Below are 12,507 nucleotides of genomic sequence, written 5' to 3' on the forward strand. Positions count from 1 at the left end.
AGAACACAGTGTACACACTGGCAATATAATGTAAATGTTTTAGACCATTATGGTGCATGCTTTCATTTCATATATGTGTGGTGGATCTTGTCACTTGTCACAAGACTGTATTATGTGATATTTTGAAATATGGTTTGTGTTCATTATTTCATTATTAATATTTTTTCCGATTAGAGGTGTACAGAGCTCTTGGTGTCCTAGCAGGAGAGGATTGTCTGTATAAAGGTCTGTTATGCTAATTGAAATAAACTCAAAACTCAAGAGTGGACAAATGGAATTTTAGTCTAACCTGTACTTTATTAGTAGTAATAGTACTTATATGTATCTAATTACCTTGCAGTCTTTTTTTTTACAGGTAAGTATTGGCTAGGGTTGGCAATTTTATATTAAACAAAAAACATATCACAGATGATGGACATGCAAACATCATAATATCCAATACCGGCTCATGGGGGGGTTGCAAGTTGCGCAGGTGCGTGATGGCTGGGGGGTTTAAGTGTTGCGTGTATAAGCCTATATGTTTTATATGACTATTATTTGTATCTTTTAATGACATTACATGTTTTGTGCTTATTTATACATTTTTGTTTGGTGAGGATATCTGTGTTTTTTGTCCTTCAGTATAAAGCTGTTATTAATTAATACCCTGCAGCTGTAATAGAAACACAAACAATTAGTGTTGTGAGACATTGGACTGGCTGTCTGTCAGGTTGTTCACAGCTGTAGTGTCAACATATTTCCATAGGAAATGTCTCTGAAAGAACCTCAGTGCAAGAGTATCACCTGCGGAGAGTTACAAAAAAATTAAGAAACATGTGGGACAAATTATTTTTCAACATATTGAAAAACACAAGAAAATACATTTGGGCATTTTTTCCTATCATTTGCATCATATTTTTATAATTGTAGGCGGTTTTAGGTTTGTAACAGTAATTAGTATTTTTATGAAAGGAATTGCGCTCCAATGTTTTAATATGATAATTAAAGTTTTTTTTTTTTTTTTGTGACATCCTTTTAAATATTAATTTATTCCAAAAAGTGTGCAGTGCCTCCCAAATGCCTCTCACCCTAGAGATACGCAAGTGCATTGTACTTCCACCCCCACCCACCAACCCCTTCCCCCCCACCCCCCCCCACGCAAGACGCAAAACAGATGAATGAAACGCATCATCGTTGAAATACATTAATTTCGTCTATCGGCACAACCCTTAGCGATGGGAGTGTTCTTATCTGAAGGAAAGAGTTTGTTTTAATTCATTTTTTTTTTTTTGTATATTCAAAGATGTAGGAGATTATTCTAAAACCTGCATTCTCAACAGACAGGATAACTTCTGTTCTGGGCAGGAAATCCTTGGATGACTTACTACAAAAAATTAATTTCTGTAAATGCTTGGAGGACATTCTGTGTTGTAATTGCTTTCAGTGGGCCAAGAGGAACAGCTCAATGGTTTGGAGGGATCTAAGTAGTAGATCTAATAGGCAAAAGGTGTCCTTCAGTGGAGGCTTTCTATTTTATTATTATTATTATTATTATTATTATTTATTTTTTATTTATTTTAATTTTTTTAACTGTGGGTAAACCTGTGTACATTTCCGTGTCCTTCTGTTTCAGATTTGCTTTTATGACTTTCAAATCGTCAAAATAATAGTTTTCCCCCCCTGTTTCCTGAGGCTTTTTTTAATCTCCCCCAAGTCTGTCCTTTTAAAGCCTGTTAAGTAAGGTATACCTAGAACACATCGTTGATATGTCTTTTGTTTTGTTTCCCTTCTGAAGTTGAACAAGTCCCTGTGGAGCCGTACCAGATCCCACTGTCTCAAGCCGAGGTGCTACAAGAGGGTAGTGATCTGACACTTGTTGCCTGGGGGACACAGGTCAGTACCACGTGTTTGAAACACACATGGGGCCCATTAATGAAGCTTCAGAAAGACGTCTTTCTGGCATCCGAGGGGTGGAGAAACAGAAAAGGAGAGGCAGGCCTGCTGCGCTAAGTACCGTGACATTTCTACTTCAATGGAAGAAGTATGAATTATAGTTTGCTCCATCAAAGCCAATTTTGCGTATTCACATTTCTGTTTGAGGGCTTCAGACTCAGCAGGATGTGCGACTCACATACATAATCCCCATGGTTAAGGCTAATAACATTTTATAAATACAACTACCAGATTTTTTTTTAATCAACCATTTATCTAGACCATTACAGAGTGATTATTTAAATAGGCTGGGTTTTCTCTAGATGGTGATGAAGGCTGCAATTTGATTTTGACATAAACACCATGGCACCAGCGTAAGTAATGCAGTGGTCAAGAACATCTCTGCACAATGACAGGAACAAATTACAGCAAATCCACTGTCCTTAAATTAAAGTTGAACAGAAATTCCAAATTGTCTATATTATTAATGTGAAATCTGAAATATTGAACACCATTTCTGGTAGCATGGATGTGTTTACTTGCAGTGAAAATGTTAAGCAGTGTAAGAACTGCATCTTTTCATATCTAAATATGCAAAGGAGAAATATTCTTGCATATCATAGCTGTCTCTTGTCTTCTCTCCCTATCTTGATATGTCTCTGTCATCCAGCTAGTAGTTTATCTCTGTGACTGAACCTGCTGGTAAAGATTGCAAATGAGGGTTACCAAAGAATATAATGGAAATGTCAAACTTGTCTACAGGAATCATGCACATGGCAATATGAACAGTCTGTGACTAAAACGCGTTGTCAGAACAACTTCTCTCATGACATTATTATAATTATAATTACAACTAAACTCAACATAAATTCAAACAATAGCACCTTTTGTTGCTTTTTGAGTATATAATACAATTATCCTTCTTCCCACACATCTCCATGTGCAAATATAATAAAACATCAAACCACTGCATAATTGTAAAGAGGTAAGCAACAGAAAACAATATGATGGATTGCTTCATTGTTACCACACCCACAAAACAAAATTAATGACTGAAACAGATGCCATCTGCTGCAATTGGACTGTAGCCTCAACTAAAGTGTGCGTTTGTCTTTGATGCTATGTGAAAGGGATGTTAATCGACTCTTCTGTTTTTCAAGAAAAGATCAACAAATTACTTTGTCGTCGAATGTATACAATGAATTACATTGCCTGTATTTCAATCCAGTTTTTGTCTACTTTTATATGTATGTGTATATATACTACCGGTCAAAAGTTTTAGAACACCCAATTGTTCCAGTTTTTATTGAAATTTAAGCAGTTCAATTCCAGTGAATAACCTGAATTGGTACAAAAGTAAGCGGTAAACAGCCAGAGGTTAAAACAAAAAGTTTAGGTACCATAAACTGAACAATAATGTACATTTCAGAGTTGTATACTGTTACTACACCCTCAAGCATTATTTGGCAGTGTTACGGGCAGCTCCTGTGCATAGACGTTACGCTGTATTCCTACAATGCACACATCATTTGAAAGGTTATTCTCTTGGCTACCAGCGCGTTTTGTTCTCAAACACATCCAATTTACAGTTTCCGTGTCGCCCGCCGTCATTCAGAGCCCAGGCGGGTAAACGTGCAGTATGATCCTGGGAGGGGGAGACGTTCAGATCCAATTATGTAAAATTGTTGTGTATTAGTACACTATAAACATTTTCCATCTTGGCATTTAGAGCTCTCTCTACCAAAACATGGATGGTCTTGTTTTGATCAGTAGACTGTCTGGTTCATCATTGTCAATATTTTCTGAGATGATGTGTTCCTACTCAGACCAAGTATCCCCCCACCCCCCATTTTAGAATGAGGGGTGGGGGGGTAGAATGATTCAAATTGTTAGAAAGCTGAGTCTCAGGATGGGATACCAAACACTTGGCAAACAAAACAACAGTGAAGAGCACACATGGGATTAAAGAGTAGCACATGGATTTGGTGCCCTTTTAAGGGTACCAGAGGGGTTTGTCAGCTTAAGGGGTTACATTTTGTTAAGACGATTCCATGATTTATTGTTTAATTGCAATTGTTTATTTGTTCTATGCTTTAATTTCAGAGTACAATGAGATATTAAACTGTGTAAATTGCAATAAAAACTGGAAAAATTTAGGTGTTCTAAAACTTTTGACCAGTAGGGTATATGGCGATTTTCTTTCCTTCAATTTCAGAAGAAATTGTCTTCAGTCTATCCATTATTTTTACCTTTGTTTTTCTTTTTTGAATAGTGTTCATTCATTGATTTTGTTTAATCCACAGTGGACAAATGTCTTATCTGGATTACTATTATTATTATGTCTGTATTTAAAATCCCCAATGCTGTCCCTCAAATACAGCAGCAAAGAAGATGTTTCTCCTTGTCTACAGTAAGAATTTACATAGCATAGTTATGATAAACACTATTATGGAATATTTTCTGCAGATTTGTTTTTAATTAATTCTATCAGATGATAAATCTATCTGTGATGATACATGTATATGGTTGTAATTATTACCTCCCTGCAGTGGAGAAAGCCACTGGCAAACTTAATAATTTTAATTTGTTTTGTAACAAAGCCGAGGGTAATACATTGTAAACCCAAGTGTGCTCATGATTATATTGTCTTGTCTTGTACAATGAGGAGCACCTGCTGCCTATACTGGTGTACACAATTTAGTGACCTTTGTAATCATATGGAAATATATTTTAGCTCTTTCAGTTATAAATCATATTAAAAATTCATGGAATGTAAACACTGGGCATATTATGCATTGCATTTGCATTTAAATGTTCTTATCTGACGTTTGGCATTTTTAAATATAATCATCTGTTGTGAAGATCTACTCTTTTGAAAAGACTCCCTCACAGCTTAAAATTGCTTTGATATTAAGCTCTCAACTCTGATGTCTAATATTTGGGAATAAGGAGTCCTTAACCTTTTGGCACTATAAAACCTGTGAAGAAAATGGAGACAATGACTTATGCAATATAAAAACGCTGTCCGAACGAATTAATTTCTGTTCTTGACAATAATTACTTTAAAGATCTTAAAGCCTATATGGACCTAAAGCAAATGCATTTAATATTATTTCTTGGGTGTCAATTTCCACATACATTTTGCCATTGTGTTCTGTGTATAATTTTGAATGATTTTATAATAATGCTAATGTATCTGCATCATGAATGACTGTTGATCAGTCTTACAAATTGACCCCTTAACCTGTATCTTGCCAGTGTCCCCAGAGTGTCATAAACACATATACAGCTCTGGAAAAAAATTGAGACCACTGCAACATTCAGTTTCTCTGGTTTTACTATTTATAGGTATGTGTTTGGGTTAAATTAACATTTTTTGTTTTATTCTATAAACTACAATAATTCTATAAACATTTCTCCCAAATTCCAAATACAAATATGAATGGAATTGAATGGCTGCCATACATGTAGAGATGCTGATTTAAGACAAATTTGCAGTGGTCTCTTAATTTTTTCCAGAGCTGTATTTCAGAAATGTTAGTTTACACTGTGCCACATTCAAATTACATTAGGTTTAAAATATACATATGTAATGGAAGTGACCATTGCTTTATATGTAAAATTGATAACGGACAATACAGTATTTTTTTTCCTTTCAGCATTGTTCATTTGGTGAATAACTATAAGAAAATATACTTAAATGCAAAGATACAATGTGTTTACATTGGCATAGTGTCTTTTTTGGCACATGCGATCTTTGCGTATAATACATTTTCATCTGGAAAATAGCATTTATGTTCGCTTTGTTCTTGTGGTTGTCTTAAATGAAGTGACTGTCCATGCTTCTGTTTTTATATGTATGTAAAATAATACTCTAATTAAACTCTAAACTCTTCACAGGTCCATGTGATGAGGGAAGTGGCTAATATGGCACAAGAGAAACTTGGAGTTTCTTGTGAGGTCATAGACCTGCAGACGATTTTGCCATGGGACTCTGAGACAATTTGTAAGGTAGGACAAAATACCACTTTAAAGAGTAGTTTACTAGAGACTTAATATCCTATTTATAAATGTAACTTTATTTCCTCCTACTTCAGTAAGACTTACTATTCAAATCACAATATTGTAGGCTCTACACTACAGCATTGTTTTGTATTTGTTTTTTCCTCATATGGGTTAACATCAGCAACTTCATGAACACGTGGCCACATTATATTTAGTATATTATATCTATCAAAACCTTTAAAATGCATATAAACAAATATTTGGTATATGATTATGTTGGTAAAATCCAGTTTGTTTGAATTTTATTTGTGCTTATGTTAATTTTTCACCTGAGAACACGGAGAAATACAATTCCTGACTTTGCTTTAAAGGTCAGATCTGACTGCTGCAATGAAATATCAGTGAGTCATTAAACAACAAGGTATTGCATATGATGTGAAAATGTATTGGTAAACAAGGAAATGCAAAGATTATGCTTTACCTGGTTTGTAGGGTTTGGGGTTGTCATTTATTTCTTGTTTTTAAGCACAACTTCAAATATTTGTAATAGTTACCCATTTACACCCATGACCTTACAAATAACCTTTGTAGATGTCAACCTTGACTTGGCTACTTAAGAAATAGATTAAGATGACATAGTTTGCTGAATTGTAAGTAAAAGTAGACAGGGTAACTGATCTATGGATGGAGATACGCAAGAGACTTACTCCAGCAATTGAGAACATTTTGAGTATATCCATCTTAATCCATAGATACTTACTGATGAGAGCTATGAAGTCAAATAAATGCTGCAATGCTCTTCCCTAATGATTTATTCTTTCCATGGCTCGCAATTCTAAAATCAACTCTACACATCTTGTCAACATATGATTGTGACTTGTGTAGTGCATAGAAAGCCATTGCATTGAATGAGGTTTGACCTAATATAGAATTAATTATTTAAATTTAACTAGAAACTTGTTGGGAACAGCAGCTGGAAACGTTTCAGTATGATTTTTATATTCCCATTTAATCTGGCAAGTTTAAAATAAGACAGAGTTAGTAAGTGCGTTGGTGTGCCAACTAAATATAACCAATACTTAAGGCACAGAATGAAATTGTGGTTATAGAGTTAAGATTAAATAACAAGGTCAATTGGAATCAATTACATAGATGACTGTCCTGTCCATAATCTGAAATGAATAAGTGGTCATATGTTTCCTCAGACACAATTTTCCAGATAAACACAGCAATTTAAATATCGTTACAAAATGTAACTGGCACCATCAACCTTAAATATGCATATTTATATACTCTCATAGTGAAGAAATTGCACTCTAATTCTATTTTTTATTTTTACATGTTTTAAGATTGTAATTAATCATGAGTAAGCATCACTGTTCCTGTTGATTTCACTGTAGATCTTTGACTATGGAAAACGTCTGTTATAATCACTACTTCTGCTACTACCACTTAATAATAATAATATTAGTAACTATGATGATGATCATACTTATGAATTGAGCTTGTTCACTCAAGCCTTTTGTTTTACTGCCTACAATTAAATTATACTACCCCTGTAACATCAAGCAAAGCAGTTTCATTCAGTGAGTGAGCTGTAAATGCTTATCTTTCATCACCCAAGGCAGTGAGGTGAAGACTTGCTGAATGCTCAGTTTGCATAATATGTCATTTTCCCTGTGATTTCATAGCAGAAAGCTATAAAGGTTATATCCTGTATATCATTATTGTAGACCGGTGAGTTGAATACACTACAAAGGGTTACATTTGTGGTTGCTAGGGCAACACTAAGTCAATATATTACGCAGGATGGTTACTTTGGATAACAGTGTTTTGTGGTGTTAACCATTTGTATTGTATTCAAAACCATATGTTATAGTATGGTTAAATGTAAAAGTTGGGAATCTTATGCTTTAGTTATATATAGTAGTTTATTATTGTAAAGAAAAAAGGTAATGGAATACATTCTAGATAGATAGTCATAGTGATAAATACTATCAATCAGAGTAATTTCCCTGTGAAATGTTGGGCATCCATTGGTAAGAGCAGAATGCTTTAGACCACATCCTCTCCTGCACTGTAATTTGTCCACAAGCAAAATCTATGGAGGATTTCTGTATTTATCACCAACTTGCATTAAGGTGATTCGTCAACTTCAGTGTTCAGATTGATTCTTGCACTTAGTGAAGTCTTTTTCAATCTCATAATTTGACAAACACTGACAAACTTACTATTAGATTTTTCTATTGTCATATTGTGCTGTTGTGTTTACATAGACATATAACATATTTTAGGAAGAATTTGTCCTTTCAGAAAATAACATTTTAATCATAATTCATGATATATTTAGCAACATATGCAGACATTTATATGAAAAAGACGAGCAGTGGGCAGTAGGATCCATGTATATGTATGAAAACATGACATTATTGGTGATTTTAAGATTATGATTTAATTAATACAAGCATTTCAAAACAATCATTTATAAAAATAAATACTTTGTTTATATGACTCATCTGATTATCGACAGTTCCATTCCCCATACATTTAGCAACTTTTGGATTACCTTAGAGATCCTGTTTTTAAAACGTTTGCAATTGCTTCAGCCTGAAAATGCACAAGTGGCTTCCTTGTGTTAATGGTGAATGAATACAAATAGTAGGTTGATAAGATATAGTTCTTCTAAAGACTTCCAAAATAAGTGTATTGGCATGTATGCACATTTATTTTGGCTCTGTACTTGACTGGAAGGGACAGTTACTGGAATAAGTGATTGTTTTCAGTGACATGTCTTTTGAGATATGCTGTTAAGACTGGTGCTAGAAAGTCAATCACAATGTGGCTGCCACCTGTTTTTCCTTCTCACGACTATAGCTGAGACCCACATTTTTCTCAAAGTGAGATGGGGCGTTATGCCACGTCAAAGGCTAATAGACACACTGGGGAAACTGATACATGAAAGAAAGAGGTAGATTGCTTACTATAGAAACAAATACAACAAATGAATAAAAGCTATATACATTAATGAGCGTAAAAAAGTTCAAATTACTGAGTATTGTTTAAATTCAAAATTGTTTTAAAATTGACCAATTTAACAAATTAATGTCAATATATTTTCAATCTGAAGAAATATGGCCAATTCAATTAGATGGCAAGCACTAGAGGTCCTCATTGAGCTACATTGCATAGCCTATACATTTTTGTAGACTTCCAATTACTATTTAAGTTGTATACAGTGCTAATAGGTTTTATTTATTTTCAGAAATGAGATCTAAAAATGTAAATATTGTATTCTTTTGAAATACAATCATAATTAAAAGTCGTTTCTCCATTTTATCTTATGTGAAAGTCTGTGATATTTATATGAGAAATGTAGGTTTAATTTACTGGTTTTGCATATAGTGAACTGAATGACAGTTTTTAAAACTTTACATGGAGAAGATACTAAACTATTGTAATAACAATAACCGCTTCATCTGAAATCCAGTAGTCTGTTGAACACTCAGCTGTGATTTTAGTAATATAGATTTAACCTATGATTTTTAAACCCTTAAGAGAGAACTTTTACAGCAGGGTCAGACAATGTAATGATTAAGGTCTTCGATTAAGTAACTTCTGGTAAGTCATTAAGTATTTAAAAAATATATAATTATACATCCGACACATCTGTTTGTGTGAGGTAGTGAAGGACCTAGTACGGCTTTGCTCATCTCTGCTAGGTCAGATGAGGTCTATGTGTTGAGGAGATTCCAGTCAAATTTGGCTGGTTTTATGTGTCTTGCTCAAGTGTGTTAAAAGACCAATCCAACCATTCCTGTTGTTTCTCAGTGAAAAAACAAACATATGAACAGACACATCTAATTGTGTTCAGAAATCATTCAATAAGCTGGGATTAGAGCTTGTTAAATGAGTACAGTTGTAACTCTTTACTTTGTGATTTTTTTTATTTTGAAGAATGAAATCATTGATGGCTCTACAGGTTTCAACACTGCAAATCTAAACTGTCTAGCACTTGAACTGATGGTTTTCCAGACACCATTTGTGAATGTTAGTTGGTGTGTCACAACGTTGAAAGATACTTCAGTGCTCTCCTTTGAATGCTTTTGATTGTTGTATCCAACATGGTCTTAATTTTCTGTCTAGCCATGCTGTTGTGTATTTGTTTAATATTTGGTAACCCACAATTCCATATTAAATTTAAATATTTTAATGATTTACATGTCATCTATTCCAGGATTTAATGCTAGTATTTTGGGGGGTAAAAGTTTAAATAAACTTGTATTTATTATTTCTGACCAACATTGTGTACATTTGAATTTGATTTCCAAATTGTAATACTATTCATCAAACACATCTGGACTTTGCATCTGCACTATCAGATAATGTTCCTAAATGCATATGTCCAGACACATTCTGTTGTTGTTTTATGCCTTCATTTCATTTTAGTTTTTTAATGTTCTTTAGTGATCGTTAGAGCTTATGACATTCTGCAGTTTCATGTTTCCAGAAAAGCAGGTGAACCTGTCTTGTGGTCAAAGACAGGGACAGGTGACTTTAGTCAAATAAATTGAGCCCTCCTTCAGCCCTTTTTGTGCCGTGTACATGGTGCTCATTTTGTGTTTACATGTGCCACTTAAAGAGGAAAGTGAAAAGGCTTCTCTGAAGCTGTATACTGCAAAGCATATTTCAGAATTGTCAACGTACTGTTTAAGTAAACATCAGAGGATGTGGAGCTGATTGTGTCTGGGTTCTTTTTCCTCTGTTCTTTTCACGTTAATGTGACTTATGGAGTGAGTTTCTGGTGTGTTTAAAAGTGTTAATGACTCCAAATAAAATGTAATCACTCCTCTACAAGTGCCAGCCTGTGAATCACTCTGACATTTTTTTATACTATTAAGGAAATAAAATATTTTTTAATAGTCAAGTTCAAGGGGCCAAGGTTTATATGTTCTGTTCATTTAATGCGTGTAATTTGGTTACATGCAGTTTTTAGTTTTTTTTTTTAACACCTAATTTTGTAACTTACTGACTGTGATTGCGTCATTACATGCCACTTGCGATGGATTTTACATGAATAGGATTGTTCTTTACATCCTTAGATTGTCACGTGCATGAAATACTGCTAGGGAGAAAAAACATTAATGTGCTGAATAAGGAGTTAGGTAGAATAAAGATAAAGCGTAGTTATCTAGTGAATTCCCCCCATAATTAATCTGTGGAAGGCTTTGCTCAGAAGTGCCAAAACGGAGCAATGTAATTGAACCTGTGTTTTGCAACCGTCAGCTGCTCTATTTTACTGATCATCAGAGGCGTCTGCTTGGCAAAGACAGGTAGTTGGCGTCGCTCCCAGCAGGCAGTTTTAGAGTGGACAGAAACATTGAAGTGACTGATAAAGGGTTGAAATCTCACATTAGAGGTGCAGGTTTCATTGTTGCCAAGGGCCATTGCTAGGTTGGCGACAAGAGGTAAAGTCTCAGTAGCTTAGTTTAGATAAATTGCTTTTGAAATGAGAGATCTGCGTCGCACAGGCCTGACACAGATGCACAATTGCTTTCACTGCTGTGTTCTAGATGGAAACAGCTGGGCAATTGAATTTTTCCCTGTCTTATTGATCAGAAACATGTATTCATTTATTTATGATTATTACTGTTGATGTTGTAGGAGAAGACTTGATTCAACCACTTAGGATTTGCAGGATTAAAAAAAAAAAAAAAATGCACTCAAAACAAAACAGAGCTGATGGACTAGCAAGGACTGAATAAATATTTTTGTTCCAGCTCCTTCTTGCAAAGCAAACAATGTGGTATGACCCCACAGTGGAGAGCTTTCCTTTGGTTAATAAGTTGATGAGCATACGTATAAGTTCTGCATGTAAATAGTAAATAGGTCACAGACGTATTTCCGGTCGTTAAAGACCAATTAAGTCCTGGATTAGCCTATAGTTAGTCATCACTGTTGTGTCCATCCAGCCACCCTGAACACAGTCTGCTATGAGAAAATGTAATTACTGTGTCTTATTTTTTCTCTTTTTTGTTTGTTTGGTTTTATTTTATGGTTTAATGATAAACTGTCATTAATTAATTAAAGAGGTAGTGATCCAACAATAACAGCTTCTGTGTGGACTTTGAAAAGGTTCACAGCTCTGTCGAAATGTAGACGACTGGAAGATTGCTGCTGTTTGGAATCCTCTTGTAAATGTAAGAGATTCATTTTAAGGCTAAGCAAAATAGTTAGTTTGCTGTGCCAGACCACTTACAATGATTGGATGATATAATGTGGAAACTTTGCTGCATCCCACAGCAGACCAATACATGTTTTTAAAACTATACGTATTTCACAATAACAGCATGTTTTCCAGTCACTGTAAGCTTTCGGTCCCTCAATTCCCAACCTTTTTGTATAATATATAATATATATACACACACACACATATATATATATATGTTTTTATTTATGTAATTCCTACCTTTTTAGTATGCTTATTTGGATTGATTTTGACATTTACAAATGCAAATTACTATGCTAACTTGGTCCATGAAAGTTAATCAGTGGTGGACATAATTATACATTCTCACTAAATCAAATGGTTTG

At 34.3% G+C, this 12,507-nt stretch overlaps 1 protein-coding gene across 1 annotated transcript in view; it reads left to right on the top strand.

Moving 5' to 3' along the window:
- Positions 1 to 12,507, top strand: part of bckdhb (branched chain keto acid dehydrogenase E1 subunit beta) — a 91,587-nt gene that overhangs the window by 31,922 nt on the left and 47,158 nt on the right. The window contains exons 7-8 of the mRNA XM_066702240.1: positions 1,775 to 1,872; positions 5,812 to 5,922. Coding sequence (XP_066558337.1) covers positions 1,775 to 1,872; positions 5,812 to 5,922 — 209 coding nt within the window. The remainder of the gene's footprint in view (positions 1 to 1,774; positions 1,873 to 5,811; positions 5,923 to 12,507) is intronic.

Source organism: Amia ocellicauda, chromosome 1 (genome assembly GCF_036373705.1).
Source record: "Amia ocellicauda isolate fAmiCal2 chromosome 1, fAmiCal2.hap1, whole genome shotgun sequence".
Classification (NCBI taxonomy): Eukaryota; Metazoa; Chordata; class Actinopteri; order Amiiformes; family Amiidae; genus Amia; species Amia ocellicauda.